This window comes from Mustela nivalis, assembly GCF_964662115.1.
Source record: "Mustela nivalis genome assembly, chromosome: 16".
NCBI lineage: Eukaryota > Metazoa > Chordata > Mammalia > Carnivora > Mustelidae > Mustela > Mustela nivalis.
In genome coordinates, this window is record NC_139035.1 from 63526632 (window position 1) to 63543292 (window position 16661).

The 16661-nt window shown below is 49.0% G+C and overlaps 2 protein-coding genes and 1 long non-coding RNA gene across 4 annotated transcripts in view; 1 reads left to right on the forward strand and 2 right to left on the reverse strand.

Moving 5' to 3' along the window:
• The first annotated feature begins 255 nt into the window (after positions 1-255).
• Positions 256-4308, forward strand: CFAP126 (cilia and flagella associated protein 126). The gene is made up of 5 exons (XM_082704220.1): positions 256-1599; positions 2589-2651; positions 2859-2939; positions 3417-3593; positions 3903-4308. Exons 1-5 carry the CDS (start codon positions 1573-1575, stop codon positions 4257-4259), a joined length of 705 nt encoding a protein of 234 aa, XP_082560346.1. The 5' UTR covers positions 256-1572; the 3' UTR covers positions 4260-4308.
• A 1568-nt stretch (positions 4309-5876) lies between these two features.
• SDHC (succinate dehydrogenase complex subunit C) overlaps positions 5877-16661 on the reverse strand; it is a 51370-nt gene continuing 40585 nt past the window's right edge. For both annotated transcript variants that reach the window (XM_082704221.1, XM_082704222.1), the window contains exons 6-7: positions 10294-10457; positions 5877-6720 (exon numbers count right to left, since the gene is read on the reverse strand). In XM_082704221.1, coding sequence (XP_082560347.1) covers positions 6616-6720; positions 10294-10457 — 269 coding nt within the window. In that variant the 3' untranslated portion in view covers positions 5877-6615. The remainder of the gene's footprint in view (positions 6721-10293; positions 10458-16661) is intronic.
• LOC309850376 lies at positions 10464-13986 on the reverse strand. The gene is made up of 3 exons (XR_014304215.1): positions 12017-13986; positions 11781-11932; positions 10464-11225 (listed from the first exon to the last, which is right to left on the reverse strand). It is a non-coding gene; the product is annotated as an uncharacterized lncRNA (long non-coding RNA).

The window sequence follows — 16661 nt, forward strand, 5'->3', positions numbered from 1 at the left end:
TCTTATCAGGTTGACAAAAACAATAACAGCATGAGTAGTCATGTTGGAAAGAGAGGACTGGGCCCTCATGGTCAGAACTTGTACAAGCTGGCACACTGTCTTTTGGCAACTCACATTCTAAATGAACAAGCCATCTGCCTTTGCAACTCACTTTTAGAAATGTATCCTATCAATCACATGTTCATAAAATTATATACCTATCTATATTTATATATTCATAAAGAGATACATATATATATACAGCTTTTCATTGCAAGAATGTCTATAACAGGGGCACCTGGATGGCTCCAGTCCAAACTGGTTTCGGCTCAGGTCATGACTGCAGTTTCGGGAGATCAAGCGGGAGAGGAGCTCCCCGCTCAGAGAGGAGTCTGCTTCCCCTCTCTCTTTTCCTCTGCCCCTCCCCCTGCTCATATGTTCTCTTTCTCCCTCTCAAATATATAAATCTTAAAAAGAATGTCTATTAACAACAAAAGATTGGAAAACAACCTAACTGGTCACCCAGATGGGACCAAATAAGTACACAACATTGTGTCCTAGAATGGAATAGTATACTGTCGTGAAAAAACATCCCCAAGACAGTTTAAAAAGGCAATCACAGGACAATGTGGGTATTCTGCCACTAGCGGTGTTAGAATGCACGGACACAAGAGAACAGTAAAAGTAGTTACTATCACGAGAGTAGCAGCAATTCTCTCTAAGGACCGAGACTGGGAGTTGAAGGCAGATGGAGATTTGCTCGGCATTAAACATCCTGCTGTAAAAATGGAACAATTCCCCCCACATACTTTGCTTTTTCCATTAAACAAAAACTAGTTGATTTTTTTAAAAAAAGAGTGTAGCCAGCAGATAATCTTACAACTCTACTGGAAAAGCATACCAGCTGAAGATAGAAGTTCCAAGAGAAAGGCTGGTTGTTTGACTCTCACTGGCTTTGAGGACGCAATGGATGTCCTAGAGCAAAGTCCTTGGTTCTGAAGGTTATGACTCTAGAGCGTTGAGAACCACAAGGAACACACGCAAGTCCTCTTTCCAGACCTGATGTTCTCCCGCTGTTCCCTGCCTGAGCCTAGAGAGCAAGGGCTGTTTGACTTCCAACTCTCCAGGTGGAGGGGTGCCCTTACACTTGGTGTGTTAGTTGGGATGACTGGAGGGGGGAAGGGGGTGCCTGACAACTGTCCCCTAGAACGCTCTCTTGGTCGACAATGATTTCTTTGAACAACTTACTTTTTTTCCTTTCATCTTCACATCTCCTGTTATAGACTCACAACTCACACAGCAGTTTCACTTTCTCATTAATTCTGACCACCCAGGAAATGGATACCATAATGCCATTTTAGCTTTGTGTCCTGGCGCCACCACTTAACTCTCCAAAACTGGTGCTTTTCACACCACGTTTTCCACACTTTGCCTCTGGCAGTTCTAAAATGAAACCAAACCTGAATTTCCAGGGAGAGTTTGGGGCGGTGTCATCCAAGAACCTGAACACCACGTAGAAGGGCCGGCAGTCCGGAAGGTCCGCCTTCCACCGTTGCCAGGCAACAAGGGTAAACAGCAAAAAGTGGCAGGATCATGGCCACTAACTACAGTGCCAACCAGGTAAGTTCTTTTTCCATCTCTAACGTTTAATTTTGCCTTTGGACTGACCCTCCCAGAGCATTCTGATTATTGAATGAGTAGCTGAATGTGGGGTGAGATGGTATTTTTCACCTCTTTAACTATTCAGGGTAGAGAGGCTCCATGCACAAGCAAAAGGCATCTCGGGGTTAAGTTTGTAGGATCTAAACAAGAGGTCAGCAGGGTTTTTTCTGTAAAGGGCCAAAGGGTAAATATTTTCAATGTTTTAGGGCCACGAGGCAAAAATCAGAGATGTAATACTTAAAATAGCAAGAGAAAATATTTTTCCATTAAATTCTTGACAAAATTAACTAATTTTTTGTAATACTAAATGAAAAAATAGAATTCTTTTGGGATGAGAAAACACTTCTTTGGGATGCAAAACTACTGTTCCCTTTAATCAAATCAATTACAAATATCCATCTATAAAAACAATTCTTTGCTTTCTCAGGTCAACCCAAGACAGATAGGAGGATGGACTGGGCTCATGGACCACATTTGCCCATCCTTGGTCTAGATCAGGGCTGCCCAATAAAAAGCTAATGTGAGTCACCAATGTAATTTAAAATTCTCTAGTAGCTATATGAAAAAAACTAAAAAGAAATAAAATTAACTTTAATAATATATTTAGCCCGGTAAGTCTAAAATATTATTTCAATGTTTACTCAATATTTAAAAAGTTATAATACAATGCTTACATTCTCTTCTTTTTTGTACTAACTCTCTGAAATTAAAAAGCACCTCCCTAGTCTAATGGGACTAGCCACGTTTCAAGTGTCCAACAGCCCCATGTGGCTAGTGGCACCATGTTGAAAAACACACACTTAGACGAAAAAATTACACCTTCTATAGGAGTTAAGCCTAGCTTGGCTGTTTAGGTCTCTGGTCATCAACTCGAACTGGGCCTCGTCATCATTTCCCAGGCACAGGGCCTTTGAGCGTCACAGAGATTCTCATCTTTCTCTCCACAGTATGAAAAAGCTTTCTCACCCAAGTATCTGCGGAACTGGGGTCCCGCCAAGCCAACGAAGGAGGTATTACGTGTGTAGAGATCCCATGGGGCCAGTTTCTGATTCTTTCCACCACGTCATCTGGAATGCACTGGCACCTAATTCCCTTAGCCAACTCTAAATACCCATAGCCTCTCCCCTCCCCCAGCCCTGAACTCGAGCCCCTAGGATACCTTCTCTCTCTTTTCCATTCCATTTTCACAAGCACTTCTCTCCTCGCTTCTACCCCAGAGAATTTCCTCCCATGAAGGTTACACTCAGATTATCGCCAATGATCGTGGTCATCTGTTGCCTTCAGTGCCCCGTTCCAAGGTGAGATACTGATCCCTGTTCCTCCTGAGGAAGGTCAAGAACTGGGGCACAGAACCGGAGTAGCCAACATGGGGGTTTACAGTCTGGCATGGCCGCTACCTGGAAATTAAAGCTCAATCTAATTCCCATCGCAACATGCCTGTCCCCAAGCTTGCAGCCAGTTTATCGAGCATAAGAGCTGTGCTTCGCACCCAGAATGCCTTAAACCGATGAATGAACACCTTCATGTGATACTAACGCAGTGAGTACTCTGCTAGACTTAAGTTAAGCCAACAGAGTTAATATGGTGAAAAAATCTGAGTAACCTAAGTGAGAAAGGGGGTCAAGGACGAGGGGGGAGCCTGGGAGACTGCGCTTTCCGTCTGAGTTCACTACCACGCATCCCAGGGGGGAAGGGGGGAAGGCAGACAACAGACCGCCAACAGGTCAGCAGTCCTGGGAAAAGCCTGTTGAAGAACCTCGTCTTCTTCCTTTTAGGCAAGCCCCTGGGGCTCTTTTATGGGCACCTGGCAAATGCCTCTGAAGATACCCCCTGCTCGGGTGACCCTGACCTCCCGTACGGTTGCTGGTGCTGCCTCCCTCACCAGATGGATACAGAAAAATCCGGATTTGCTCAAGGCCTCCAATGGGCTGCGTCCTGAAATCTTGGGCAAGGTATCTCTTCCTCCACCTCAACTCAAATCCTATTATCTGCATTTCTTTTCAATCTCAAAAACCCCTCTTGTTATACCACCATCACCCAGGAGAGGGAGCCTCTAACCAACCCGGTCTTCTCCTACCTGGTCCCTAACTCTCCTGATTCTTAACAAGAGGTGCTAAGGACATTTTCCCCCACAGTGCAAAATGATCCGATCTGACCTTTTGTCTATCGTATGGGGAGAAAGACGGTGAGCATTCTAAGATGGACTGGAAAGGACTTAGGGCCTGACCAGAAACATGACTCTGTTCCATTCTGCCCGGCAGCCTCATGATCCGGACAATCAGAGGAAACTCGGGGAGTCCATCACGAAGACTGTACAACAAGCCCCAAGTCCGACCATTATTCCTGGCTCCCCAGATGTAAAGCTCAGTTCCCCAGACCGACCCCAAAGCTCACACCCCTCTGCAGGTCACACTCCAGGTCCCCAAAGCCCAGCCAACTCTCTCAAGAGCCCACCAGGATGTCCACGTGTGCTAGAACCCCCGGCAGGTCCTAATCCAGCTGCAGTCCAGAAATGCAAGCCTGGAATTCCAGAGGCACCCAGGGACCACACTGAGAAAACTCGTCTGAGGGATGCAAGCAAGACCCCCAGCGAGGGACGCAGAACAGGGAAATTATAGGGTGGGAATAAAGGCAAACTTGGAAAATAAACATCATCTGTTGAATCTATTACTGACTTGGATGTTTTTTCCTTCTGTTACGGCTGCTTCTTGTACCCCACGACTAGAAGGCGGGTTCGGGGAAGTAGAGCAGGGAAAAGAACGTGGCAGTGCTTGAGGCAGAACACATTCTTACAAGGACTAGGTCAGCTCTCCTCCAAAAGTGACCAAGAGGAAGTTGGTCCAAATTGTAGCAAAAGAAACCTCAAAGAACCAGCCTCTTACCCCCAGCCCCTCATTTTTCATCCTAAGCACACACAACTAAAACTTCTAAGTCTGAAATATGATCGCTTAGTAGAGCACACACACGCATGTCTGGAGAAGACAGGGGAAGAAAAGGGAAGGGAAGCCAGAGTAGAAGAGACTCTCCTTGTCTACGACTTCACGTCTGATGACAGAACACACGGGAAGACAAACTAGACAGAGTTATCGAAGTAAAACTCAAGCAAAAGGATACACATAGTTTGATAAAAGATCTACAGAAGTGACTGGAGGTCAGAGAAGAAAAAACAGATGGTAAGTAGAAATTTAGGGCAAAATAACAAACATGAGGACAACTGTATGCCAGTCCCAAGCACCCAAATGGTAAGGAGCCACCCAGAAAAGGTACGATGTTCCCTATGCCCTTCCCAGCTTCCAACAGCTGCTCACACCCTCCTATTCCGCGGTCTTCCTGGCGCTGCTGCTCAGTGTTATGCCTTGCCAAGCCCCCCCAGCTCTAAGGCCAGAGTGTTCCCTCATGAACGCTGGTCTCCCACTCCGCGGTCAACTAGAGAAGATGCAGGGTTTAAGCTGGAGGAAGGCTACAAAGGCTTCCCAGGGCTCCTGCAGCAAGAAGGGGGAAGTGATCGTCACGTGAAGCAGAGAGTACTCGGAGCGGGGAGGAAGACTGCTGGGGCAGGAGGTCCCCGCTGTCTGCGCTTCAGTGACATCTTCCTGTCCAACTGCCCCCAATTACGGTCACTGCTCCTCCTCTCCGACCCGCAGCTCTAACCCGTTGGCCAACAACTCAGAAAGAGAGGTCTGCTACCCCTGGGTTTCCAGAGACTACCAGACCGCACTCCTGCCGAAGGAGGCAGAGATGCAGACGGCCGGCCCACACGGATTTTATAGGCAGCGAGTTTTCCCGTGAAAGTATGAATTTTGGCAGGTCTTCCGTGACCCCTCCTCTCTTATCTCGGCTCTCTGTTCTCTCCCACTCGACGGACTTCGCTCATCATCCCTTTGCTGCCACCTCCCCCGGTCCTCTGGCTCCTTACTGGACCGTTTGCTGAACTGGCCCCTGAGGATTATGAACAGTTCTCAGCGGGATTCTGGAGCCCGCGATAATGCCAAGCTTCCACGGGCTTCGCCTCCTCTCTCTCGCTCCTTCCTCCTCTGCGGCTTCCCATGTTCTTCCGTCTCTGGCTACCTGCATTCGATTCCCTAAACACGGTCCCAGTGGCCAGGCGCAGGACAAGCGGTTTCCCTCCTCAGAAAGGTCAGGTTGGGGGATGCAAATGCCCGAGGCCAGAGGGAGGGGAGGAAACCGGCTCCGCCCGAACGCAGTTCTCCTGGTTTTCTCGATTTCAAGGAGAGTCAAAGGCAAAATGAGTATTTTAATTCAGTTTCGGAAACAGATGTCACATGAATCTGGATTAGAAAAGAGGCTTGTTTTTCCAGAACTGTAGGGGGGAAAATAACCCTTAATATGTTCATTGTAATTTCCTGGACCTTCCTTTTGCACTAATAGCTAGATATCTTCTCCCCAAAGCACCTGCTTTAAAGCCAATCGACCCTCTTTACCTCCCGGGGGCTGGGACAGGCAGGCTCCCCCCACCCCCACTCCTCTTCTTCCAGTCACACTGTGTGGGTGCTGAGGACGCTGGGCTCTGACCAATGAACAGAACTGTCCTTTAAGCCAGCAACCCACAGGCAGTGGCACCCAAAGCCCCACTCCCAGTCCCCATGGCAGAGGCCACAGAGCTGGCATTGTTTCCACTGTGTTGGGAAGAAGGAGCTGACTGTCCGCACAAATCAAGGCCCGATACGGAGAGAGAATGACGGCCTCCAGGCCCAGAGTAGGCTGCAAGCTGGGGGCAGGAAAAGGGAAGTTTTGAGTCATTCCATCTTTAGCAACAAGGGAGGAAACTGGACCCTCTCCCACTGCTCTGCTTCTAGGAGGTACTCTACCGCCACTGAGCTCCAAGGGGATGTGCAAGCACAGAGGGTCTAAGTAAATCAGGAGAACTTTGTCTTGGCTGGAGATGAGAGTGACAAACAGGAAGGCAGGTCAGGGAATCATTTAGGGGAAGACGATGCTGGGAACTTCGGCTCTTCACATGGCGGCCAGCCCTGCAGAGGTCAACACAGTAAGAGCCAAGACAGCCACTCCGGACTGGTACAGCTGGGGGATCTTCAGGCCTTTCCCAAGGTCCCATACCTGCACAAAAAAGAAGAGGTGGAAAAAAAAAAAAAAAAAAAGGAGAAAGAATTTCAGCAATCAGGGCCCTAGGTACTCTCCTTTCCGAGAAAGTGGTTCCATCTCAAGAACAGGCAACTCCCCCGGCACAGTTCCAAGGCAAAAGCACTTCTTCTGGGCCCCATGTTTCTCAAAACCCTACGTCTGAAACCTACCACCCAGTTGTCCCAGCGACAGAAAAGGCCTAGATACAAAATACAGCCCGTATATACAAAACCTTCCAGACTAAAGAGGTTAAACATTCCCTCATGACAACAAAACCAAATCAGTGTTTCCCAAATTGTTTCTCCACAAACTAGTTCCTCAGAATGCTAAAACGTGTTGCACGGGGGGAGAAAAGTCCCCTGCTGAATAAATCTAGCAGACATGTTACTGCGAGGCTTTTGAAACAACTGATTAACACACACCCTGAAGCTCCAGAACAGGGATGTAGGAAGAGTCTCGGTTTCTTAGATGCAGTCCATCGGAGAACCAACCCCCCACAACAGCCCCCCCCCCCCCCCCCCGCCGCCCCGGCCTTTGAGAAGTAACGTCCAGTCACAGACCTAGAATTCCTAAAAAACACCACCGGATCAAGAACACTATTTCTTAATTTTGTTTGCCAGTGTATTCACAGCAAAAGTTCATAAAAGAATAAGCAATATTTACCATTACTACGTGTGCTGCATTCTCTATACTGTCTGCTATTACATTTCTGGTGGTTGGTTGGTTGGTTGGTTTTTTTAAAGTAAGCTCTATGCCCAGTGTGGGGCTTCAACCCTTGAGCTCAAGGTCAAGTTATGCTCTCCACCGACTAAGTCAGCTAGGAGCCCCTAAATTTCTGGTTTTGTTGGCAACGACCCAGTAAATTGATTTTCTACCCACTCCATCAAAAACCTGGGTTTTAAAAACACTGATCGAGCCTCTCCTATCACGCAGGGACACTAATGTGTTATATACTCCTATTACACTCCACGTCCCTCAAAGCTCTCCGAGGGCAAAGGCAGAATTTTTAGGTGCTACACTTTCCACACTTGACTGCCCCAGGGTAACACAAACGCCCACACTGTGAATGTTAAACGGAATGAGGAGGACTTAAGAGGAAAGTCAGAGAGAGCCGGGGTGGGGGCGGGGAGGGGTTGCGGGTGGAGAATCAAGCCTCCATCTAGATCAGATTAGGAGTCAAGCAGATGCCACACAGAGCTGTCTTGCTTATACAGGCATGGTGCTTTACCAAAAAGACCCCGAGTCCTACTGGCTGGCGGTGCCGGGGAGGGGGGGATATACTGTCTAGAACCCCAGAGGCCCTGTCCGTGCCCACCCCCATCACTCCTACCAGTTCCACTCCCCTATCCCCAGGAGATCTTCTGGGAAGGCAACCATGAAGCGTCTAGAGCAAGTCTGGTCCCACACCCAGAGCCAGTACTTGCTACAAGAAAAAACAAAAGCAGATTTAAGGGCTTAAGAAAAGCCTTTAGGCTCCTCACTTCTCTCCAAGAGATTACCATTAGGGGAGGAACCGGGGCAGAAAAACCTTGACTGAGCCCCGAGATTTTGCAAAACCTCTTCCCTTTCCCTCCCCACAGACTGAGACAAAAGCCAATCCGCAGCCAGGCAAGCCCGCTAGAGTCCGGATGTGACCGGAGGAAGCTCATCAGCTGCTTTTCATTAGGGAGGTTTGTTCTGTGGAATACGAAGTCGAAGTCGTTAACGGAAATGCTCTCCTCTGTCCCCTCCTGGAGGGAGGTAAGGTCACTGGGAATCAAACGGAACACTGACCCAGGGCACAGGGCATAGATACACTTAATTAAATAGGTCATTTAGTCTCTCACTTTTCCGATTCCATTCAACTACTGGACCAGACTGAAATTCAAAAGGTGCTGGTTTCTAGATTCTTTTTATTTATTTATTGGTCTCTAGATTCTGATGTGGAAATTATAAAGGTCAGATTAAGGCAGGAGTACCCATCTGACCGATGACTCAGGTTAGGAAGGATGTGGAAGATAAGAAAGAATGGAATCGGGGCGCCTGGGTGACTCAGTGGGTTAAGCTTCTGGCTTTGGCTCAGGTCATGATCTCAGGGTCCTGGGATCAAGCCCCGAATCAGGCTCTCTGCTCAGCAGGGAGCATGTTTCCCTTCCTCTCTCTCTGCCTGCCTCTCTGCCTACTTGTGATCTCTCTCTCTGTCAAATAAACAAATAAAATCTTTAAAAAATAAAAAGAAAGAATGGAATCTTTACCGTCTTCTTGGGATACAAAGCAAGACAAAGGGTTAGAGAGATCACAAAACATGAAATCTTAAAATGCTGGAGAGGGTCTGATCTCTGACCTGGGGCAGGCATGATTCAGCTTTAATCCCTTTATAAAAGAGAAGGAGGGGGGGCGCCTGGGTGCCTCAGTTCGTTAAGTCTTTGCCTTCAGTTCAGGTCATGATCCCAGGGTCCTCGGATCGAGTCCCGCATAGGGCTCCCTGCTCAGTGGGGAGTCTGTCTCTCCCTCTCCCCCTGCCCCCTCTCCCACTCTTTTTCTCTGTCTGTCTCTCTCGTGTGTGTGTGTGTGTGTGTGTGTGTGCGCTCTAATGAATAAATAAAATCTTTAAAAAAAGAGAGAGAGAGAGAGAGAAGGAGGGGCTCCTGGGAGGCTCAGTGCATTAAGTGTCCAACTCTTGGTTTCGGCTTGGGTCAGAAGCTCAGGGCCCAGGGATCGAGCCCCATGTTGGGCTCCGCGCTCAGCGGCCCGCATGGCCCTCTCCCTCTGCTCCTCCCCGGCTCACACGCCCTGAGTACACATGCATGCGCGCTCTCTCTCTCAGATAAATAAATTTTTAAAACAGTAACAAAATTTTTTTAAAAAGAGAGAGAGAGAGGAGAAAAGTCATGTAGGAGGCAGCATGGACAGTTTTCAGGCCATAAAAAGATTCCTAAGCCCAGTATTAAAATCTGGGATCTTCGGTACCTAGTTTCTGTTACAGTTGGCCCCATTCTCTCCAAGAGCTCAACAAAACCCAAATCCAGTTCACGCAATCCAAAGTCAAGGTAACAGAAGTTAACATTAGAATTAATAATTAAATTAATAATTTGAGTCCAGCTGGACCTGTCACCCCGGGTTAGTAGGAATGACAGACTGAAAGGAGCAACCATCTAGCTCAGAACTGAAAACCCAGGGTCTAGAAAGGCACCGGACACATGGCAGGTACCAATTAATTATCCAGTAAGCCCGCCTTCTGTGTCATCGGGGCGGCCTGGCTTCAGGGGCCTCTCTCAGCCACACGCCTCACAGAAATGGGAGCGTTCACACCGAGACCCCGCGAGGGCCCGCCAGGCCAACACCCAGAGCTCGGCGGGATCCCCGGCAGGATCCCCGGCAGGATCCCCGGCAGGGTCCCCGGCAGGGCTACCGCGGCGCGCGCGGCTCCAGCTGAGCTCCCCCCTGGAAGCCCTAGCAGAGCCCAGACAACGAGCCTCTGGGGCGGCACTGAACGCAGGCGACGCAGGAGACCCCTACAGTCCCCTCACTCCCTCCCCCCGAAGACGTACCGGCCAACCGTTCACTTACCAAGTGTCGGACGCCGTTCCAGGTGTGATACATGAGGGGGAAGGCCAGCGCGAACTTGGCCGCGTAGATCAGTGATGGCCCCAGACACAGGGACTTCACAAGCTCCAAATGAGACTCGAAGTTCCCAGGGATCAACAGGGCCGACAAGCCGAAGAGAGAGACACCTGAGGAGAGAACCAAGTGAGGGCATGAGAGCTGTCCGGCAGCTAGCACCACTGGGACACAAAGATCTGGGTTCTCTGTCAGGCCGTGGGCCCGTGCGATTCTGACCCACTGGGAAATGGGGGAGGCGAAACTCATGTTCACGTCTGCAGCGGGAGGTGGGGCTGGTCCCGACCCTCATCTCCTGACCCTGCCGCGCCCGTCAGCGTAACATCCCTCCTATCCGCACCCTCTCGACAGACCCCACCGGCCGCCACCGAAGTCACCTTCTGACTGTAACTCACACTGTAACTCCTCAGAAAAAGTAAGATCCGTATGTTCAGCCTAAAGACTGAGGTAAAGACTGAGAAAGAAGTTTAAATCTCTACACCACACACACACACACACACACACACACAATGTAACGCAAAATGGACCAAAGACCTAAACCTAACAGCTGAATCACTCAAATGCTGAGAAGAAACCACGGGAGTCCATCTGCGCGACCCGAGATTAGGCATCGGCTTCTTGGGTTTGGGGCCGAAACCATCATGACGAAAGAAATTGGACTTTACCGACGTTAAAACTTTTCGTGCTGCAAACAAGGCCACTAAAAACGTGAAAAGATGAGCACCAGGCACAGCACGGGAACGCTGTCAGTGGCAGCGTAAGCGCGAGCATGCGGACGGACCGCAGCGGAGACTGTCTGAGCACAGCACAACGCAGAGGAGCTCAGCCGGCGCGTCGCACACCCGCAACCGATGGGACGCTGTGCGCCAACTATGCTCCAGCTAGAAAAAAAAAGTAAAAACACAACACAGGGAGAGAGAAAACATTTCCAGATCATATGTCTGTAAAGGACCTGTATCCAGAATATATTAAAGACTCTTACAAGTCATACTGAAAAGACAACCCAACTGAAAAATGGACGAAGGATCTAAATAGGCCTCTCTCCAAACACAGATAAATAAATGGCCAACAAGTACATGAAAAGATGCTTGACACCACTAGCCATTAGAGAAAGGCGAATCCAAACCACGAAGGAAAAGCACCTAGGGGCTCCGTGGGTTGAGCGTCTGCCTTCGGCTCAGGTCATGATCCCGGAGTCCCAGAATCAAACTCCGCATCAGGCTCTTCTCCCTCTGACCCTCCCCTATCTCGTTCTCTCTCTCTCTCAAATAAGTAAATAAAATATTTAAAACAAAAAAGGAGCTTATGGTTTAGTAGGGGAGACACAAGTAAATCAGCCTACAGCCCAAGGTAAGGTGCAGGAGCGCACTAGCACTGTGACAAAGGCCTCTGTGTGCACGGGGCGCTCGGGAACCCACACAACAATCAAAACCCACCTGGCGGGAGGGGGAGAGGGTCCTGGAAAGCTTTTTCTCGGCGGTGTGCTTACGTCAAGTTCTGAGAAAAGAGATGAGGGGGCAGAGAAGTGGGGTGGCAGGATACATCGAAGTGGGCCTCATATGCTAGACGGCAGAGTTTAAACTTGATCCTGCCAGTCAAAGACGATAGATTTCACCCTGGGGCCAAACACAGTTCATCTCAGTCCCAACCCATATCAATTAATAATGCCTACCTAGTGTCCAGTAAGCCACACACACAGCCAGCACATACATGAAAAGATGCGCAGTATCACCGATCACCAGGGAAATGTAACTCAAACCCACTATAATCATCTCACACCAGTCAGGACGGCTAGTATTAAAAAGAGAAGAAATACCAAGTGCTGGCAAGAACATGATCCCTTGTACCCCGGTGACGGGAATGTAAATTGGTGCAAACACTGCGGGAAACGGTATGGAGGTTCCTCAAAAAATTAAAAACAGAAATACCATAGAGTCCAGTTAGTTCCACTACCGGATATTTACCCAAAGAAAACAAAAATACTAATTCGGGGCGCCTGCCTGAGTCAAGTGGAGGAGCATGACTCTTGATCTCAGGGTCGTGAGTTCAAGCCCCATGTTGGGTGTAGAGATTACTAAAAACAAACAAACACACAAAGAAACAACAAAAGCACTTAATCCCCTATGTTTCTGGCAACATTATTTACAATGGAAGATATGGAAGCAGCCCAAGTGTCCATCAGCAGGTGGACGGACAAGGAAGATGTGGCAGATGTACACGGCAGAGCATCTATCACTCAGGCACGAGAAAGAGTGAGATCCGGCCATCTGCAAGAACACGGACGGGCCGAGCGGGTATTACGCTACGTGAAGTCAGTCAGCTACAAAAAGACGAGCGCCGGATGCCTGGGTGGTTCAGTTGGTTAAGCATCTGCCTTCCGCCCAGGTCGATTCCAGGGTCCTGGAACTGACTCCCACAGAAGGCTTCCCTGCTCAGGGCGGGGTCTGCCCCCCCCCCACAACACCTTTGCTGGTATTGTTTCTCAAAGATAAATAAAATCTTAAAAAAAAAAAAAAAAGAAAGAAAAGGATAAATACCGAATGATTTCCCTCACATGTGGACTCTAAGAAACTGAACAAGTAAGTGGGCTCTCACACACGGAGAACAAACTCATGGCTGCGGCGGGGGGGTAGGAGGGGTCACAGCAGAAATACAAAAACGGGATTAAGACGTACGAACTTTCAGCTGTGAAATAAGCAAAGCACAGAGATGGAAAGTACAGCACAGGGAACACAGTTGGTCATACTGTAATGTCACTGTACGGTGACACGTGGTGACTTCACTTATCCTGAGCCCTCAGTAAAGAATACAGTTGTCAAATCAATATACTGCATACCTGAAATTTTTTTTAAAGGTGTTATAGTGGGAAGGATTCGTAGTCTGTATCATATATGGAAGCAGTGACCTGCCGTGGCCTCAGGAGGGGATGGTTACTTGGGTCAAATACTGCCATCCCTAACGAGACGGATAAATCCTTACCAGCTTCAAACTGGACAGTGATAGGGACAGATACACCCCTTGAAAAGGTCAACTTGGCAGCAACAGGGCGTAGATGAGGGGTCAGTGGAGGCAGGAAGTCGGATTAGGACGCTGTGGATGAAGGTGATGGCTCCACCCGACAGTGACAGGGAGAATAAAGAATGGAAAATGTGGCAAAATGTGGGGACGTGAGGTAAATGAGGGAAGTCAAGGATGGCGGTTTGCAGGGGCTACTGACTAGATAATGCCCAGAAGCTGCACAGCGAGCGAAGAAAATGCAGGCTGCTGTACTTTGGTTTTCATCTGAGGACATAGCCCAGGGACTGATGTCGATCAGCTGAGAGCTCCGCTGGGCTGGAGGCCCCGGGAACAGCACGTGAGGATACGCAGTAAGCAGCTGGCTGAGGGCCTAAAGCTGCCGGGCTCTGGCTTAAAGACCCAGATCTGAGGGTTCCCTGCATGTGAGTGATGAGTGAAGTCTGAGGTGTGCCTGGGGCAACCTGGGAGGTGGGGCCTCGGCTCCTCACCGCTGGAAGCCCGGCACTGCACAGAGAGCACCACAAAGCGGGTCCTCGACGCTACTGGGTCAAGAAGCACAGCTGGCCACATGGGACCTGGGACGGAGACTGCAGGGGGCCCATCTCGCGGGGCCGCGCCCTCAGCCTGCGGGTCCATACGAACTCTGAGCCGCGCCCCCAGAACTCTGAGCCGTGCGCATCAGCGCCGCACTGGAGGGGGCCAGCTGGTGTCTGGAGAGCTGGAAGAGCTGCTAATGGGAAAACAGGCATTTGGTGCCAGAAGTGTTATGTAGGGCCTTTTGGGAAAGAACAGAGGCGGCCAGCCAGTACGGTCTCTCGTCTAATTACATCTGGCCTGGAACTTGTGTAATGATCCCCAGATCTCCTTGACCTCCCAGAGCCATTTATCTTTTCTGGTTACAAAAACACTGCAAAGAACTAGGCATTACAGAAATGTATGGTTTAGAGAAGTCCCCGTAATGCCGCTGCTCCGAGCCAACCATTTCCCATATAACCAGAGACACTGTCATTTTATATTTTTCAGTACCCAACCCGTCAGAAAAATAACACCTATTTCAAATGTTTATTGCTAAAGCCCCCATTTACTTAAATTTTACATAATTATTTAATCTTCTTAACAATCTGAAAAGATAGTAGCAGCTAATTTTGTTCACAAACAGGAGAACAAATGAGGTTCAGAACCATTAAGAAGCGAATCCAAGTTCACTGAGCATTAAGTCAGTGGGCTGGGATTAGAACACACAAACTCAGATTCTTTCCACTAACACCACACTTATGTCGTAAGCACCTATAAACTTCTGACTCAAAATTGTTGAGTCTCTTGAAAAAACTGGTGTAGCGGCAAGGTGTCGAGCACATCTGATTTATTTTTGAGACAGTGGTTTGCTTTTGAATTGATTTAACTAATTGATGAAATTCCTTAACATTCATAGAAGCAAAAGCTGAAGATGGGGCTGGTCACATCCTGGGATTTCTACTAGTTTTTGACTCTGGAAGGTGATCCTAAAGAGTGGGTATTGTCATTCTAAGACGAGGCAGCCCTACCAGTCTGGTCTTCTAGGGGCCGGTGTTGCTGTGAACAGCCTTCCCTGGGACTCAGCGGTCTGACTGCTGTGACGTCAGGGGCAGATCGGTGCCAAGTCTGTCTGGTCAGCTAAGGCCCTCGTGTGGCTCTTGAAGTTTCAGAGCTGCGGGTTTGCCCTGAAATTCAAAGAACAGTGGAGGGGCCCCCGAACCTCTTATCTGTCCAGACTGCCGAAGATCCCAGATCCTCTCAGGTCCTCTTTTCCCCAAATCTCAAACTAGCTCAGTTCGGCTAGTTTGGTGCCTCTGTGTTTTCAGTTATTTTTTTTCCTCAGGGTACCCCTAAGCCAAAAAAAAAAAACACCTGGCAGTTTTGTTTCTTAATTCAATTCAAGCAACTCAAGTATTTATATCCTAACAACTGAGTAGCCATTGGGAAAAAAAAAAAATCATCCACATAATAGAAAAAATTTTTTAAAACTTCACTCTTAAAACCACAATTATTTACTAATGAGATGTATACACCACTGGATACAGAACAACACATCCGACCCTGCGCGTTGGACTGGAGCAGCAACATCATTTCCTGTTCCACAAGGGCTGGGCTGAGGACTCGGCCCTTCAGTGAGAGCCCGCGTGAACGCACAGGCCAGCCTGCGGCTCAGGCAGTCAGCTTCCCTTCTGGAAAAGCTAAAGGCCTCCATATAAACTTATACAGTAACCAGCGGAACTCCGAAGTGGCTGTTTTGATCTTCTGAGCTTTTCACAAGATGGGCCACTAGTCACTGATTCTCAGGTGTGCTGCGCGGTGTGTGCGTCAGGACTCCTGGTCGCTGCGGCCGTGCGGAAGCCGGCGAGCGCGCCGCTCCCAGGGCAAGGCGATGCGAGTTCAGGTCCCACTCCTGTCACTGACCAGCTACGGTCTCCTCACTTCCTCTTCTGCTTATAATCAACGCCACGTTCAGACCGTGAGAATTAAGTACTAGAAATGAAGTTCCTGATACAGGCCCCGTAGCGATTACGATTATATTCCTGGAATATTTAATTCTGTAACACCCAGAACATGTCTGATCATTTGCAGCTGAAAACCTCGCTCTCAGCCTCTCCTGCTTCAAAAGTGGGACAGCTCCGTCCTCGCATTACCAAGATGACACGGCTTGGCAAGACTGACGGTCCCCAGAGGAGAAAATGTGTCTCAGCACTGTTCTCTTCCTCCCAGGGCAGGAACCTCCCTCCCCCGGCCCCCAGACTGCAGGGCAGCCACAGGCACGACTTAACACGATGGGATTAGTGTGAGGACACTTCATTCAGCTAAGGGAGCAAGCGGGCGCCGTCACCCCCAGGTTTAATCACCACTTGGACAGCCCCACCGAGGCTCTTTCACATGTTCTTTCTAGAAAAGCAGCGGACTGCCTGAGCAGGTCTGGCTGTGCGTCCGGGCCGTCTCTCACTGAAGGGCTGAGTCTCTAAACTGACCTGTTTTTTACAACAACCAAAACATTCAGGACCATCCTTTTTCCCACTCGAGGTCACCGTATACTTCATTTATAGCTGCGTTCCTCTAAAATACCTTCCATTAGCATCCACCTGAGCTTTCTCTAAACTCTGTTTTTACTGTTGTATGACGGCACGTCTTGGTCACTGCCCCGCCCCCCCAGCTTCACTCAGTGCAGCTCAGCCTCCTGCTGTTCTCAAATCAAGGTGGTCACCGGGTTCTATCTAGACTATTACACCACTGGTCACCAGGTAAAATCATGAGTATTTTAATCCCTACAG

Excerpts from the sequence above, each read along its gene's own strand:
- CFAP126 (XM_082704220.1), top strand. The coding sequence starts at position 1,573 with ATGGCCACTAACTACAGTGCCAACCAG. Across the intron at positions 2,940-3,416 it reads CTTCAGTGCCCCGTTCCAAG|GCAAGCCCCTGGGGCTCTTT; the intron begins GTGAGATACTGA and ends TCTTCCTTTTAG. Across the intron at positions 3,594-3,902 it reads GTCCTGAAATCTTGGGCAAG|CCTCATGATCCGGACAATCA; the intron begins GTATCTCTTCCT and ends TCTGCCCGGCAG.